Source organism: Phodopus roborovskii, unplaced genomic scaffold (assembly GCF_943737965.1).
Source record: "Phodopus roborovskii unplaced genomic scaffold, PHOROB, whole genome shotgun sequence".
Classification (NCBI taxonomy): Eukaryota; Metazoa; Chordata; class Mammalia; order Rodentia; family Cricetidae; genus Phodopus; species Phodopus roborovskii.
In genome coordinates, this window is record NW_026126616.1 from 2,780,688 (window position 1) to 2,798,208 (window position 17,521).

Below are 17,521 nucleotides of genomic sequence, written 5' to 3' on the forward strand. Positions count from 1 at the left end.
TGCACCACCACCACCCAGTTTACTTGTATGTAATATGTACCCACACATCTGTTTTTTTTTTTTTTTTTTTTTTTTGAGATACAATTCCAGACTGGCTGTGAACATACTAGGGAGCCCAAGATGGCCTGTAATTTCCAGTCTTCCTGCATGTGTCTCCTCAGAACTCAGATTAAAGGCATAAGGCCCCACCGCAGGACTTTATTTATTGTTATTATTTTTAAAGATGCTCTTGTTGTGTGATCTTGCTTACTTATGCTTCTAAGTCCTAGGACAACAACTTTCCACATATTTAAAAGTAAGTAAAGCTAGAAAGTCAGTATACCAGGAATCGTTCACAAAAGTAAGCTCCGGGTGCAAGCATCCTACTGTGTCCGGCCATGCAGGGTGTTTGGCTGTAAGACATAAAGGGAGCATTGCAGCCAAGGGAGATTCTATCCAGGTCTCAGGGAAGCCCACAGGGAAGGCCTTGGCTGCACAGAGGCCATGAATTCTTGCAGTCCAGTGTCATCTGGTTGGGAAAAATGCACACCAGGCAACAAGCTATTAAGCCAACTTGGTAGAGCAGGCCAGGCCAGAAAGAGCAGCTTCTTTAGACCAGCGTGCAGGGTGGTGGTCTGCTGGACCGGCCGACCTGTTCGGTGACCGTGTGCCTGAGGACACTTGGAGGGACACTGGAAAGCACGAGGTGCCCAAGGCATCCCGGAAGGCTGAACTCAGGCGGCCGAGACGCTGGCACGAGGGGAAGGAGACACGGGAAGGAGAAGGAGGCCGGGGCAAGGCCGCTCGGCATGGCCCCGGGGCCGCGTGGGGAGACAGCGCCGGGCTCCCGCTAGCCCCGCAGCAGGGAGGGACTGAGCTCCCACCGCCCGCCCGCGCGCGCCCGCCCGCGCGCCTTTCCGGGGACGAGCCGCTCCGCGAGCCCGGCGGCTCCGGGGCGTGGCGCGTCCGGGGGGGCGTGTCCGGGGCGTGGCCTCGGGCGCGGGCGTCGCGGAGGGAGGGAGTCACGCAGAGGGAAGCGGCCCGCGGCGGAGGGAGGGGAGGCCGAGTCCTGGAAGTGGAGCTCCGCGCTGGGACTGGTTCCTTCGCAGCCATTTTCTGTCCAACCAAACAGCCGATTGGAGACGGGAGCCAACCAGGGCTGCATTGGAGGTTTGTGCCTCGCTTCGGCCAATGATCGCTCCTAAACCGACTCCACTTTAGCTCGAATGAAATGTCCGTCTCCTCCCGGCGCCGGCCCCGCCGCCAACGCCGCGGCGGCCGGGCCACTCGCCGGCCGCAGCCTCCGGGCGGCCCAGGCCTGCGGGCGAGGCCGCCGTGCTTCGGGCCGGCCGGGGCGCGGGGCGGCGGGCGCTTTGTGCGCGGGGCCGCGAGCTCGGCCGAGCCGGGCCGGGCCGGGCCGGGCCGGGCGGCTGCGGGGCTCTCGCGGCGGCAGCCCCGGCCGGCTCCATTTTGTTCGGGGAGCCGGCGATGGGCGGGCGGGCGGCGGGCGAGCGCGGCGCCCCGGAGCGGCCGCTTTGTCTCCCGCACCCCGGCGGCGGCGGCGGCGGCGGCGGCGGGCGTTGGGTGCGGGCGGCGGGGGCACCTGCGAGCCGAGGCGGCGGGGAACGAGCGGCCTGGCGGCCCCGGCCCGCTCCGCGCCCGCGGCGTGCAGCCATCTGGCGGCTGGCGCGCCCCGGACTTGCCCCGAAGGTGGGAAGGGAGCCTTGCAGGTTGCTTGGTGCTTTCGGTCTTACCCGTGCTGGGGGGGGGGGGGCGGGAGGGTCTGCGAGAACAAAGAATTACCGAGCACCCACAGATCGTTTTCATGCCCAAAGGGCCACAACAAGACCGAGTGGTGTAGGCAAGGTTAGGTAGCAGGCGACCTTTAAAAAAAAAAAAAAAATGGCATCCCGCTCATCCTCGCAGACCCGAGTTTTTTGGATCGTGCCACAAATCACTGGGGTGGCTTCGGCTCTCACTAAGGTAACTAAGCGGCAGCCAAAAAGTGATGGCCCAACTCGTTGGTGGTGGTGGCATCGATAAATAGATAGGATCTTTATGGATTGAGTTTACAGAATTTCTTTAAAAATTCCTGCACAGCTCTTGTAGTTTAATTTAAGGATTCTATCGATGCAAAAACAGTGGTTGTCGATGCCAAAGAATGGGAGGTTGGAGGAAGGGAATCTGCTTTTCTTGGATACAAATTTGCATTTCTTCAAACATTAAGCAGATGTATGCATTCCCTTGAGCTATTACACAGATTATAAACTGCCCTTAGGAAAATGTTTTCCATATGAAGTGATTTTATTCTTAATGGACTAAACCTAAATATATACTTACCCAACTATTTGGGTTACTGGTGTGGTAAGGGTTCTCACCCCACACCCGTTCTAAGCAGTGTACATATACATACTCAACTTCTGTGTATGTGTTCAAACACACAACAAGAGCAGTTTCGGCTCTAGAAAAGGGACATAATATGGAAAGGTGATAGAAATTACTTTTAAGATTTTAACAATGTCAGGCAGTCTTTGCTGTCCGGTCCCTTTAATGCTATTTTAAAAACTCAACGGCCATGGTTTTTCCCTCTATTTACTACTTTCATGCTTCAGTGGAAATCAGTATTCTTCCTTTAAAATTAACCCTGGAAGGAGTTTTGTTTTGCACCCCCACTTTTAATTGTCTGCTTTGAAAGGAAAGGGAAACAGCAAATAGGAAGGGTTGCCTGCAGATGCTGCCCTTGCTTCTGATTTTCCGTTACTTTTGCCTTACAGTGAGGCTGATGTGCTGTCTTGAAATTTTTAGTTCACAGTGATGGTGCTCCAAAACTGTAAATGAGGGCTCTGTAGGTTTGTGTGTGTGTGTTTGGCATGCTCTCTAGGCAGTGTGTGTCTTTTCCAGCATTATAGCCTGACATGATTTTTTTTCTCTCCCTTCTGACTTAAAGAAAATGTATGCATTTCTGAAACATTTAAGGAAGCCATCTTCAAACACTGAAGGTAGAAAGTGATATATTTCTGGCCTTGGTGTTAATATTTTATGTGGTCTCTATATGTGAGTTTTCAGTGTCTTGCATAATATATAACTTGGTCCCTTATTTGGAGCAATATGAATGTTTACTATTAAAACAAATTCAAGGTTATGCTAGAAAGCCATTTCTGCTCTGCCCTGTAGACTCTCCACTGATTAATACAGGAGGTAAGATGACCTGTGTCTCTGACTCTACTAAGAGATCTTTCTCTTTTAGGTTAAAATTGGGCAAGGACCCAACCCCGTTTGACAGGTGTTTGAGAGCGCCCACCACTGGTACAGAGTTGTGACGGTATTTCATGACAGTAAGCATGTTTTCACCATTGGGGCTAATCCCGGCTAACGTGAAGGGGTGGCTGATACATTGGAGGGCTGTATAGTGTGAGTCTTTCAAGCCTAGACAGGCAGTGCCTGTGTGCATCCGCTGTGCCTCTCTGGTCAGCCAGAGGCACATGTCCACTGGTTCCTACTGCCACTCAGCAGGAGCTCACCCTCCTGTCTGTGGGCTGTCTGTTCAGCTAGGGGTTACATGCCGAATGGCAAGGGCTGAAGAAGAGGGATGTGGCTGACCTGGGAGAGTCAGGAGGGGTGTCCTGGGCAGAATGGGGCTGAACAGATAGATGAGTGGATTTGGCCAGGTAAAGGGTCTTACCCAGAGTAAAAGCCCAGAAGCCCCAGTGAGTCACAGGCTTGGAGATGGAGACAGGTACTTGTTCCAGATGGGGATTTCACAGGGTAGCGCTGGGACGAGCTCCCACCTGGCTGGGCTGCATATTTGGATCTGGCTCTGCTACAGTATCTGTGACCTCAGGCAGGGTACGGTTCCTCTGAGTCATGGTTGTTTCACTCTGCATTTGGTGGTCCCCCAGGCATATTCTAGTGTTAAAAGTTCTCTTAGGTTAAGAAGGGAACCATCCTGTAAAGCTCTGAAGAGGATGTTTGGATTTGACGCAGGAGACCTTGTAGAAGAAGTTTCGGTGAGTTAGTCTAGGTAGTGTGCTTAGCTGGGCTGGGTGATGACCCTGTGGGATAGAAAAGGAGGGGCAATCCAGGTGGAAACCTAAAGGCGATGCTGACCAGTTAACCTAGATCCCTGGGCGTGGTGTTCCCGGAGTCGCTGGGATGGGGGATGAATTGCACTCCAGTGCCCTCTTGTTCATTGATGGTTGCTTATGTGGCAGGTAGAGCGGTGAATGGTGAATATAAATTTGTATTTGTGAGAGTGGAGGTAATATTTAATGAGTTCATTAGAAGAGTAGAGGAAGACAGAGCGGACGGTAACCTTGGACTGAAGCTAACAGTTAGGGAGACTGCTGCTTTGGAGTCTCAGGAGGGGCTGGGGCGAGTGGCGTGAGTTCTGTGATGGTCTGTCACAAAGGCTGGAGGGCATCCAGAAAGGCAGCTTCTCGGTGTTGGCATTGAGAAGCACGAGAATGAAAAGTGTGTCAGGACCATGTTATGTCGTGAAAGTGAGAGCTGACGGGGAGTAGGGAAAGGTGAGGGTGTCCACAGCCGTGAGGGCGCTGCCGTGTGTCATGACAGGACACGTGTTTTAGGGAGCGTAAGGAGGCTGGGCTGAAAATAGAGTAGAGATGAGGAGCCCTGATACTATTTCTTACCCTGCAGAAAAGATAAAGAGCAGGTCAGAGGTTAGGTGTGTGACGAAAGCTCTGTGCCTGGAAAGAACCAGAGTGTTTGAAGAGATGGTAATTACAGGAGGCAGAGGCCTGTGTGCTCCTGAGAAACCCCACGCCTTTGCTAGGACATTGCATGGGACTCGTTACAGCAACCCGTAGGGGATAGAAAGTGACCTGTTGACACACACTTGTGCAGTTCGTGGGAGCTGTGTCCTCAACCCAGACCACACTCATCCCGAACTCCAGAAGACACACATTTTTAACCCTTTGTGAGCATTACTCTCACCGTGTAACCGGTAGATGGAGAATCAAGGGTACATGGGAAATCAGGACTGAGCATGGAGGGAAGGCTAGCAGGAATGTGTTCTGTAAGGAACACGGAGGCTCTCGAGTACTCCATCTCCTCAGGCAAGTCCACGCCCTCATCTGCCTCTACGTTTTTAAAATTACATCTAGTGTGTGCGTGCATGTGAGTGTGTTGGGGGTGTAGGGGTGAATGGCATGCTGTGAAGGTCAGGGTTCACCTGTGGAACTGGGCTCTCTCCCTTCCCTATGGGTTCATGGGATCAAGCTCAAATAGTTAGGTTTGGAGGCGAGCCTGCGTGCCGGCTAAGCCATCTGTCTCGATGGCCTATCACTGAGTTTCTTAAGCTGCTGCATAGGGCCATGAACTCCCCATGGGGATTTAGAAGTGCTCGGTAACTAAACATATTAAAGAAGACCCTTTACAGTGCATTCGCTGTATTAGCAGGTATTTATGGTTTAAATATTGCTACCTTAAAATGAGACTAGAAGTGCATTATCACATAACCCTTAAAGAACAACGTACTCAGTTCGGCTACATAGTATAGTCATTGACCCTACTGTAGTGAGATGCTCGCTGAATCTCACTTCCCAGACCCAGAAGGTGTCATAGCCCGCTAAGCCCTTGTTTCCTCACCCTCCAGTTCCTGTCCTTCCTATCCTGTTCCCATCCTTCCTGCCCTCTGCATCCACAGCCTGCATCCCAGTTGGCATCCCAGCATCGTTCTTTCCTTGAGCTCTCTGCAGCAGGCAGAGGTCCATTTAGCTTCTGAAGTGCTGTGTAGTCACTGTCCTGTGGATCCACGTGCAGGGCTCCGGTCCTGGAACACGTGCTGGGGATCGTCTTACCCCACTTCCTGCCATAACAGCGGTGTTCCAGACCCTTCCGTCTTCCGTCTTCTGACTGGAGTCTTGCTTGCTCCAAGCCATTTTCTGTACCGGATGATACTCTACTCTCTTGTCCACAGGACCACTGCTCAGCTGGTCCTCCCATACTGTGCTTCCCCTCCTCCCTCCCTTCCGAAGCATCTTTGTGCGCCTGCCGCTCAGCCCCAGTTTAAACGCTGACTCCTTCTGTTGTCATTTTTGTTGCTGTTGTTGTTTTTGAGACATTTCTCTGTGTTGTCCCAGGTGTCCTGGAACTCAGGCTGCTCTCAAACTCAGGGACTCTGCTGCCTGTTTCCAGAGTGCTGGGATTAAAGGTGTGTGCACCATTACTGCCAGCTAATGCCATCTCCTCATGGAGCTGCTCTTGGCCCCCTCAGACTAACGAAACCCTTTTGCAATAAGGTCACTAGCAAACCTCTTTCTTTCTCTTACCACTTCACAGCAGTAGCAGTTGGCTGATAGGTTGTCATTATTTATATAAATATATAACAGTTGAGGCTAAATATGTAACACGGAGTGTTCCCATTATACTGCGCTCAGTATTTACAGGTATGCCTCCTGGCCCACACAGAAACATAAGTCCTTGGCTCATCCCTTACTCAAGGGCTTGTGGTCAGTAAGTAGCAGGAAATTCAGACTAGGTAATTCCAGAGCCAGTGGCCTTAAAGATCCCCTGGACTGCTCTCTACTCCGTCACCCTGTCCCTGGGTTACATAACACTTGTTTTCTCTGCAGGATGAGGACAGAGCCCTTATCTGTTATTTGCTGTTATATGGCCACACAGCATGGGCCAGTAAACCCTGAATGCTCACCCAGGCAAATGTTTGTTGGCTGACTTTCTACATCCTCTTTCATAAAAATGTCATAGAAAAACAAACCTTTCAACTATTTAACAAATTTTTCCCCTCTGTTTCTTTACATATGGCTAGGTAACTAGCATAGTGTAAGACCCGGAGCTTAGGCTGGTTATCTGAGTGCTGCTGCTACTGGTGGCTCCAGGCAAGTGAACATGAGATGTTTTAGATTCTAGAACAGGATAAATCAAGAAATTCCAGCAGGAAAGGGAATGTTGGGATTAAAACCTGGGGTGGGGATTTAATGGCAGAAAGACAGAGGTGACGAACAGAGGGTATGGAGTGACACAAGGGTAAAACTCACAGAACAAAGAAACGCAGAGCTTAGTAGACGATGGGGGCCTTGAGCAGAGGACGAGGGAGCCAGTGCCTGCGGGAATTGCATGCCAAGTCTGGACAGCTCTGTCGTGCTAATTCTGACAGCTGGGAGGTAGTGCCATCTGCCTCTTTAGAGAACTAGTGTGGGCTGTCCACCTAGAACCACCCCTTCTAGTGTCCGGCGAGATGACAGCAGTCGGGCCTTTAGCTCTGGTATCCTTGTATTTATTAGTTAATTCATCTCCAGATCCACCTAGCTAGTCTCTTGCTCAGGACTTTAAGACTGGTATCCTATGAACATTCACTTAGCCAAGAATTTCTGTTACCAGACCTCACCAGTCCAGATTTCTTTCCAATTCTAGGTTCTGAATCAAATCTTTTGGAGTTTTTCCTTTAAAATTGTGAACCCTCGGCTGTTCTAGTAGACTATCGCTCTATGGCTAGTAGGTCCAACATCCTAGTCTTGAAAGGCATTTATGGTCTAAGAAGTAGCATTTTCTATTGGGGTGATGGGTGTGTTAATTTAAGATGGGGAGAGGAGTATTGTTCCATATATATAGGAATGAGTGGGAAGTCAGTGGATGAATAGAACCCCTACATCTCCATAGACAGAGGCTCCCTAAGTGTAAATTACAGAAATGTATCTCTGTCTACAACTGAATTAGACATTAAAGCCAACAGATGCATGGAAGATATGCCATGTTGCAAACTTGGAAGCTAGCCTGGCGCATTAGTTTACAGAAATCCCATAGAGACGGAGAATGTTCTCTGTGAGGAGTAAGTGCTGCGGTTGGGCTAACTTCTAGGCCTTAGCTTGTATGCCAGTAGACTCCACGCTGCTGTACTTGTCGTGTAGATAATGCAACCTTAATTCTCCATACACTCAGGCCAGTCCTTCTGTGTTTAGTATTTACAAACAGTATTTACACCTTCTGAATCTGCTGGTGGTGAAACAAAATGGGCTTGAGAGAGGGCTCAGAGGTCAAGAGCACTGACTGCTCTTCCAGAGGACCAGGTTCACTTCCCAGCACCCACATGGCAGCTCACTACTGTCTGTAACTCCAGTTCTAGAGCATCTGGCACCTTCACACAGACATACATGTAGGCAAATGCACATAAAATAAAAAGAAATGAAATGGAATCTGTTCAGGCCTAATAGTTTACTTTCCCACCAGGTTTTTCTCTTCTAGATCTTGTTCCTCATAGCCCTAAACAGACTGAAAAAACGTTGGAGCTGAGGAAGTAGCATAGTTGATTCAGTATTTACTTCATGAGGACCTATGTTCAGTCTCCAGAACAATATGAAAAGGCCAGGCATGCGTGCATTGGAAACAGGCAGACCCCTGGGGTTCAGTGTCTTGTCTGTCTGTGTCTGTGTTGGAAGCAAGCAGACCCCTGGGGTTCACTGGCCAGACACCCAAACCCAGCTGGCTAGTTCCAGGCCAGTGAAGGACGCCCATAAAACAAGGTGTCTGGCCCCTGACGAACGACAGCCGAGGTTGGCCTCAGGCCTCCACAGACACACGTAGTCACTGTAAGGCTCGTTCTGGTCTGTAGTTGTGCTTTTCCTATGTCTATATTCAGGAGCAAGGGGAAGAGAAAATACTTGTTGATGGGCTCATTCAGAACCTTCTGTGAAGCTTGGCACGGTGGCATGTGCCTGTAATGCCAGCTTCTAGGAGGTCAGGGCGGAGAACCGCATGTTCAGCCTGGCTGTGTGCCAACCCTGCTGGAAAACAAGTGGCTGTACTTTGAGATGGCATAGAGGCAGCAAAGGAAGGTGTGCAGCAGGGACACAAGGGTGGCCGGTCCCTAGGCCTGGCGGGACAGCTGGGGGGACGGGGCTGGCGGGCTTCCCATGGGACTGCTGCGCTCTATTGATTTGGTGTTCCAAGGAAGAAGTGCATGATAAGTGCAGGTTGACTGCACTGTATTTGAGGGTTATGTAGTTGAAAAGCAAGAGGTATGCAGTTTAGATTGATTTTGTTGTTTTGTTCCTGTATTGATTTTACACTTAAGACATACGGAAGATGGATGTTGATTAGTTACCAAATTATTGAAAAATTTCCTAGTCAAGAAATATATTTTCTTTCAGTAAGGTAAACTGAAAGATAGGATTGGTCCACCCAACAAGCCTTGTGCTGAGCCTTGTTTTCTGTCTCCAAAGATGGATGGCGACAGTTCCACAACAGACGCATCTCAATTAGGGATTTCCGCGGACTACATCGGAGGAAGTCATTATGTTATCCAGCCTCATGATGGTAAGATGCATAGCTAGAACCAGATGTACGCTGGGTCACCAGCATCTTTACAGCAGAGTGAACGCTTGCATGCCTTGGTTCCCTGGAGATCTATTGAGAGCCTGGTCTAGGGCAACAACCTATAGTTCCACCTATTGGGGAGGCTAGGCAGGGGGGCTGCAAGTTCAGGACCAGCCTAGTCAAATTTATGAGCCCCTGACTCAAAAAGTTAAGGTCAAGTATGGTGGTGCACAGCTTTAACCCCAGCACTCATGAAGCAGAGGCAGGCAGATGTCTGAGTTTGAGGCTAGCCTGGTCTATGTAGAGAAATCCTGTCTCAAACAAAGAGAAGTAGGGAAGAGATGGACATCAGCCGGGTAGAGCCCAGTGCTCTGTCCTCTGGTCCTGTCCCTGAGGCCCTTGATCCAACACACACACACATGCGCGCGCGTACGCACACACGCACGCACCATCTTTATTAGAAATGCTCTGTGGAAGAGTGGCGAGGCCCAGAAAGAGCTCTCTACCAAAGGGTGCTCTAAAATTTTCAAAACTTATCACTGACTCCCTCTAAATAGTAGTAAGAGGAATTCTTATGTTAAACTACTAGAAATCATTTGCTTTTGTGACATTTTAATCTGTAAAATTAAACATTGACATGTATTTTTAGGAGCTATCTATGAAGGGATTACCATTCATATATACTATATTATTACCCAGTTGGATCAGTAATATTCAAGTCTAATTTTTCAAGTCTCTAGAATTTAATGTAAAGTTTATATGAACAAATTTATGTAAATGCTAGCTAGGAGTTTTATACTTTATAAACTTTACATATACAAGCTTATATACTCTTGGCTGTGGCTAAACATAAACTTAGCCCAGTAATATTTAAGGAGCATAGGTTGCAGAGTTTTATAGCTAAGTTAGGCAGTGAATGAGTGTTGGCTCTGCTGCTGCTAGGGTTTGAGCCCAAGATCTCCTGGAAGCCAGTCAGGCACTCTGCGCCGAGTTACAAACCCCAGTGCTGAGCATCAGCTCAGTAGAGCCACATCCTGGGCACACAGAGATGATTCCTGGGTTCAGGAAATGATCTTGATAAGGGAACAGAGAAGTGAAAAGCATTATAAAATTGTTGAGAGCAGCAGCAGGGGGAACTAGCCAGAGTAGTGCATGAAAGGGGAGAGCACTTTGGGTCTTTGTGAGGGCTTGGGAAGAGTGGGCGGTAGGGTTTTCCATGCCAGCGGAGACGAAAGAGTGCTGGGCACTGGGTTTGAGGTGCACGGGTCAGTTCTAACCCTGAGGAAATGTGGAGAAACTGCTATCGTGATCTTAGGAGCATCAGGTGGCTCTGCTTTAGACCATCACAGGTAACTTTGAAGTAAAAGTTAAGAAAAGTTGCTAAACTATTTATTACTTTTACTTATGTGTGTGTGCCTGGGTGAGCTTACGTGCACCGTGTGTGCAGGTGCCTGTGGCGGCAGAGGGCATCGGATCCCTTGGAACTGGAGTTACAGGCGGTTGTGAGCTGCCTGATGTGGGTGCTGGGAACCGAACCCGGGTCCTCTGCAAGAGCAGTCAGTGCTCTTAACCGCTGAGCCATCCCTGTAGCCCCAAACCTAATTCTAAAAACTCTCTTTAGATACTGAGGACAGCATGAATGATCATGAAGACACAAATGGCTCAAAAGAGAGTTTCAGAGAGCAAGACATTTACCTGCCCATTGCAAATGTGGCTAGGATAATGAAAAATGCCATCCCTCAAACAGGAAAGGTAACGTAGAGGACACTGTCTGCTTCTCTTTGCAGCGGGAGGGAGAGGGAATGGAAACTGTAAGACAGACACATGGCTACAGTTCAATCAGTAGCTAGCTATTGATTTGGGTCCCCAGCCCTTCAGCACATCAAATATTTGTCTGACTGCTTGGCTACCAAGCAGTGTTCTGTCCACCCCACTCCCATACGCCCCGCTCCGCACATCTGGAATGCAGCAACATTAGGCGACACTGGACCCACAGGAAGGATAAGATTTTCAAAACAGCCATTTTCATTTTTATACAAATGGAGGCCGGCTGCACCTCAGCTGACACATAGTAGCTTGTCTTCTCAGAACAACTCCCTGTAGAGAACATTCTTCAGCCAGTATGGTGGCACTTGTTTTTAATTCTAGCATTTGGGGAGCTGAGGCAGGAGGATTGCCAAGGGCTACATAGCAAGTCCCACACCAGTCTTGGCTGCATGAGACCTTGCGTCCTAAAACACAAGCCTCATGGCTCAGCTTATCACTTGATCTGAGGTGAATTTCCTGCTTTGTATATAATATATACATATATGGTAACCTTTCCATTATTTTCAAAAAACCTTTGAAAGCAGAGTTTTCAAATAAATTTCCTGGTCTGAGATATTCCTCCATATGTTTTAGGGCAGAGGAATCATTCTCAGACTTGCTTTTAAGTAGCTCCTGCCTGCCCCCTCTCTTACCAAACCCCAGCCATCTGGGCCACCAAGCAGCTGAAGAGTGGCCGCTCTAAAAGGAGTTGTGCTATGACTGAAGCACCAGATTTCAGAGGCCTGGTGTGAGGAAGACAGTGAAATACCCCCTATTAAATGATTACATGATGTGTGTGTGCTAGTAAACTAATAACATGGCTTCGAATGGAAAGAAAGAACACGTGCTCTTGGCTTCCCTCCCGTTGTTTTCGTCCAGTGCACTGTGCAGCTCTCATTTACTTTGTTTACCAGGTAAAATGGATATGGAAGTAAATGACAGTATTTATGTTTCTTTTGAGAGGAGTGCTCACGTGTATGTACACGTATGTATGTGTATGACTGCATATATACCATATACCACAGAACGTGTGCAAAGGGTGGGGACAACTTAGGGTGTTCAGTTCTTTCCTTCCATCATTTGGGCCCTGGGGACCAAACTTAGGTGGTCAGGTTTGACACTGAGCCCCTTTACTTAGTGTGCCGCCATCTTGCCGGGACCCAATAATAGTAATTTTTCAGGAAGGAATTTGAGTGTAGCTGCTGTTGTATAAATGGCTCTCGAATTGCTTGACTGATCTGTTTTGTTTTCATTATTAGACCCCAGACCTTCATTTACCTGTTTGTGTATGTTTGTATGTATGTATTGAGACAAGATCTTACTGAGTAACTTTGACTGGGCGGAACTTGTATAGCTCAGGCTGGCCTCTGCCTGCTTCTGCCTCTCGAGGACTAAAAGCATTCACTAACCATGCCCAGCAGTCCCACAACTTGAAGAATTCTTCATAATGGTGTAGAGGGTGTATGCTGTTTCAGGCAATACTCAGGATCCAACCTTGACGTTTTCTAGTCTAAATAGTTATAAAAAAAGAAAGAAAAAATAATCAGTATCTTATACCTTTCTAAGTCTTCTGTGAATTCAGTTTTTTTCTGAACTTTTTTTAGCATTTTATTTATTTTGTGTGTATCAGTGTTTTGTCTGAATATATGTACACCTTGTGCCTGAGGTGGCCAGAAAAGCGAGTCCGATCCCTGGAACTGGAGTTACAGACAGTTGTGAGCCACTATGTGGGTGCTGGGAATTGAACCCATGTCCTCTGGAAGAGCGGCTAGGACTCTTCATCATGAAAATGCTGAGAGGTCGTGTGCTCTGAGCAGGCGTACTTGGGCTGACGGTCCCGGGCACTTGCTTTTCATCCCTATGGGATGGTAGGTAGCTACAGTGGTGGCTCTGGACCATCTTGTTTCTGTTTGCTGTGAATAGTCGCAGAAGCCCCTCTCACTTTCGTGTGTGTTCTGTTTGTTCTGAGTTGCCTGTTACCTACATACATTGATGTCCAAGGGGCTGAGGGTTAGCTGTCATCAGCACCAGGACTGTGACTCAGTTGGTAGCCCAGGTTTTTAAGATGGGGTGTGGGGCCTGCCAGTCAGCTATAGTCCAGCACTTGAGAGGTGGAGCAGGAAGAGCAAAGGTTCTGGTCCCCCTTGGCTACAGAGCCTGGAATAGGTGAGGTGTCGAAAGCTGTCTTCAGCACAGTGTGCATTGTGTGTTCGCAGGGGTCAGAAGGTAATGGTACATTTCCTAAAAACTGACCTGTGGCTTTCTCCTCCTCCTCCTTCAGATTGCAAAAGATGCCAAAGAGTGTGTTCAGGAGTGTGTGAGTGAGTTCATAAGTTTCATCACGTCTGAGGCGAGCGAACGGTGTCACCAGGAGAAGCGGAAGACCATCAACGGAGAGGACATCCTCTTCGCCATGTCCACGCTGGGCTTCGACAGCTACGTGGAACCTCTGAAATTGTACCTTCAGAAGTTCAGAGAGGTGAGTGTCAGCTTGGCGTGTAGAATACGTCACTTAAAATGCCTTGAAGCCAATGATGAAGTATTCCCAGTGGCATTTGAGGTGTTACGGGTATTTTAAATACCGATTCTTTACTTGTGTCTTGAGCAGGTGAGTAGTGGTTAAAAGGGGTCTGGGTTTGTGCTGGGGCGGGGTCCCCATCTGTAAAGAGACTTACAGCACTTCGTTATAGAATTATGGGGAAGACTCGGTAAATGGTGGCCGTGCTGCCATGTTAACTTAGGAGCCATCAGTCAGGGTGGAACTTCTGAGGGGACCAGAGGATGGTGTGGCCATCCTCCTGTATGTGCGCACCTTAGTGTTTGAGTCAGGGTCTTATTGAGCCAGAAGCCCACTAACTGGCTAGGCCGGTTGTCCAGTAAAGCCCCAGAAATGCTTATGTCTGCCTGCCCAGCACTGGTTACAGATGGGTATCACACCCAGCTTTCAAGTGGGTTGTTAAGACTCTGAACTCAGGTTCTCCTGCTTGCTCCGAAAAGGGTTTAGTGTTCAAGTCCCTCCAAATATTTCCCACAGTACTTTGTGTGGTACTGAAGGGTACCACACACCCGGGGTGGGGTGGGGGTGGGGTGGGGGGAACATGACACCTTTGGAGGTCTGTGGTTCAAACTAATTTGTATCTGGGAATTTTCAACGTAAGCTTGGAGCTTCCCAGTATTTCCCAGCTGGCTGTGCACGGATGATGGCACACACAAACATGCCCTGGAGGGTTAATGGAATACTGTTAGAAAGGTTGCTCACGGCAGCTTCCAGTTTTGGACATCGCGTTGGTTCTCATTTGGAAACAGTTGGATGTGAACGCTTGCTTTGGCTTTATTTATTCCTAGGCCATGAAAGGAGAGAAGGGCATTGGTGGAGCGGTCTCAGCCACGGACGGGCTGAGTGAGGAGCTCACAGAAGAAGCATTCAGTAAGCACTGTGAGCTGTTGCTGGGGGGTGGGCTGCTGGGTCTCAGTGCTGAGGCTTTTGTCTAAATGACCTTGTGTCCGTGTGACCCATGCAAGACACTGTGATCTTTCCGTGATAATTACAAGTCATTTCCATAGGATCTTTCTTTTGAGTGAAGATTTCTGAGAGGAATATTGAAAATCGTTAACTTGTAACATAAAATTCTACGATTTGAATGTAGCACAAGAAACTTTTCACTTGTAAGACACATGCTGCTCAGTCCTGTGTTGCTCCGGCCACACCCTATTTGAGGCTAGGACTGGGCACAATGAACCCTGTTGCTAAGTTAGTATAGAGACGCGGGGTAGTGAATTAGAAGTCAATACTAAAAGTAGTGACTTTTATCTCTAGGGGACTTTAAAAAAGAATATAGGAAGTTATGATTTTACATAGATTATATCCCTTCTCTGTGGGAGAACTGTAATGGAGCATTAATATGGGAAAACTAAGTTTGAGGCCAAGAAAGTAAGATTATTTCCCTTTTGACTTTTCTTCTCCTCTTCCTATAGCTAACCAGTTACCAGCTGGGTTAATAACTGCAGATGGTCAACAACAAAACGTTATGGTTTACACGACGTCCTACCAACAGGTATGTATGATGCCGTCTCTGCATGTCAGCTTCAAAACAGATTCTATTCATTGATATTTTAAAAACACCCAAAATTCCAGCTTCTTATTAAGGATATAATAAAATTATTTTCTCCAAATATGTATTACTATCAGAATCCCTTAACAACTAAAACATTTCCCAGGTGCCTGCATCTGCATAGATTAACTGACACAGCTCGGAGGCAGCTGTCTGGTGTGGGAGCAGCCCCCTCCTGCGGCCTGTTCGGTTGGTGTCTGAAATAGACATGTTACTTTATACTTCTAAAGATCTTAATTTACGTTTTCCAATCCTAGATTTCTGGTGTCCAGCAAATTCAGTTTTCGTGATCTGAAGAAATGATGGAACTAGCTGTGGAGAGAGTCCGACCAAGTCTGGGACAGGCATTGGGAGGAAGTGCGGGCGAGGACGCCTCTTTGTAAAATAAGTAGCTGTAATGTAGCTTCCTGATGCTTGACTAATTGAGGTGTTAATTCTGACTTGAGAATCTTTTTCATGAATGATTTTAAAGAAAAAATTGGATTTTAAAGGTATTAAAATATTTTTGTTTTGTACGAGAGTTTGTTGCTCTGTATGACACCTGTATGCATTGTATATTGCAATTTATTACTGTCAGAGATTTGTAGACAGTTTCTTATTTTCATATTGAATCATGTTATTTTGTAATTCAAGTAAGCAGCTGGGTTAATTCATGTTTGCCCTTTTAATAAAATGTAAGGGTAGAGTTCATTTTGAATGAAAGTTGCCTTTATTATAAATGTCTTAGCTATATTCTATCTTGCATGATAACCTAGCTAGATTTTTAGCATTTATTATATTTATTGAAATTAATTTTTTTGGTGAAACAGTCATAGCTTAAGCAGTGTCATTTTTTTTAAAAATGTAATTGCATAATTAAGTTGGATGTAGAAGCAAGTATTGTCCGGCCTAGAAGCTTGGTGCCTGTCACTGTCCATACCTATTCAGGTAGCTTTAGTTGTTATTATGTGTGTTAGGATTCATTTCCCCTGGTGTAGTCCTAGCATCCCTGAAGAGGTCCCTTCCTTAAAGTATTATAGTATCCCCTTCAATGAGAGGGATTGTTTAGTCCACTGATAATGTCAGAGGGTGTAAATCTGCGGACGTTGTACATCCACTAGTGATCAAGAGGGGAGCAGGGTGCGCTGGGGATGGCGGGACACGGGAACCTTGCTTTGCTGTCTGCAATAAACTACATTAGACAGTGTAGCTTTGTACAGTATAGTAGTGTGTGTTTGGGTTCCTTTTTTAAACTAAAGATTTCTATTTTCCCATCTATTTTTTTTTTAGTAATAATTACGTTAAATTTTTTGTGTATGTGGTGGTGGTAGTTTTAGCTTTATCCAAAAATGGCTTATAGTACAGTTTGTCCAGAAGGAAATTTGTGGGATTCCAGTGGACAAAGGAGAGCAGTTTCCTAAGTACAAGCTGAACGGTAATGGCCGCTCAGCTTGGGGGAGTCTTGGGGAGCATAGCTGCCTATTGAGAGGTGAAGTAATTCCCTCCTGCCCTACCCCCCTTTTCAATAATAATCTTTATTGTAGAAAATGCAGGTAGGAAAGAAAGGGAGAGGATGGCTAAGCAAAATCACCAGTCACCCTACTGTGTTGAACTAACCGTTGTTAATATTTTGATAATTCATTTGTCCTTTTACTTTGCTAAATATGTATATTTTTATAAAAACGGGCTCATGTTGTGCACACTGTTTTGTAACCAGCTTTCTCACTTAACAATATATTGTGAACATCTTTCCGGGTTGTGCATGGCCTTCTGCATCATTCGTACTGGGTTTTTATTCTGTTGTGTGACTGAATCAGGATTAACTTATTTAATCGCCTGCTGGAAATTGACTTCTTTTCATCTCTTCGTAGTTATAAATAGCCCTTCACTGAATCTCGTGTACATCGTAACTTTTCTTCAAATGAATTCCTACGAGTAGAACTGCTGGGTTGCCAGATACACAAAGTGGGAAGGTCTTACTCCTGGGGTGTGGGCTCAGTGCGCCTACCTCACTGATAAAGTGTGAGACCTTGGGCATCAGACCAGCTCAGCAACTACTTAAAGGCTAAGGATAAAGAAAAGGAAGAAATTACTGACTATTTTTAAATGAGGGATACTTTGGGGGCAAAAGCACATCAACTCTGGGTCACATCGCTTCCGTATTTACTCATGCAGGGAAGAAAACAGGTGTGCTGTGTGTGCTCAACACATCTCCTTCACACTCAGGGTTAATGTCATGTTCATCCTGGCTTACATCTGATACCGTCCTTTTAAGCATTTGTTAGCCTAAAATAATTTTAGAATTTTAAGTGCCCCCTTTTTTGATAGGAAGTGACGAGGCTTTAGTGATTTTA

The 17,521-nt window shown here is 47.2% G+C and overlaps 1 protein-coding gene across 2 annotated transcripts; it reads left to right on the top strand.

The window, feature by feature from the left end:
* The first annotated feature begins 994 nt into the window (after positions 1-994).
* Positions 995-16,920, top strand: Nfyb (nuclear transcription factor Y subunit beta). 2 transcript variants are annotated; one of them, XM_051206208.1, is made up of 8 exons: positions 995-1,149; positions 3,227-3,314; positions 9,177-9,270; positions 10,892-11,022; positions 13,358-13,555; positions 14,422-14,503; positions 15,052-15,131; positions 15,446-16,920. In XM_051206208.1, exons 2-8 carry the CDS (start codon positions 3,309-3,311, stop codon positions 15,476-15,478), a joined length of 624 nt encoding a protein of 207 aa, XP_051062165.1. In that variant the 5' UTR covers positions 995-1,149; positions 3,227-3,308; the 3' UTR covers positions 15,479-16,920. The 2 variants fall into 2 exon arrangements, with proteins under 2 accessions (XP_051062165.1, XP_051062166.1); XM_051206209.1 differs by lacking the exon at positions 3,227-3,314 and having other exon boundaries at positions 996-1,149.
* The last annotated feature ends 601 nt before the right edge of the window (positions 16,921-17,521 follow it).

What these genes read in the sequence shown, in the direction of transcription:
- Nfyb (XM_051206208.1), top strand. An exon ending in ACCTTCAGAAGTTCAGAGAG is followed by an intron (nt 13,556 to 14,421) that starts GTGAGTGTCAGC and finishes ATTTATTCCTAG; the next exon opens with GCCATGAAAGGAGAGAAGGG. An exon ending in GCTCACAGAAGAAGCATTCA is followed by an intron (nt 14,504 to 15,051) that starts GTAAGCACTGTG and finishes CTCTTCCTATAG; the next exon opens with CTAACCAGTTACCAGCTGGG.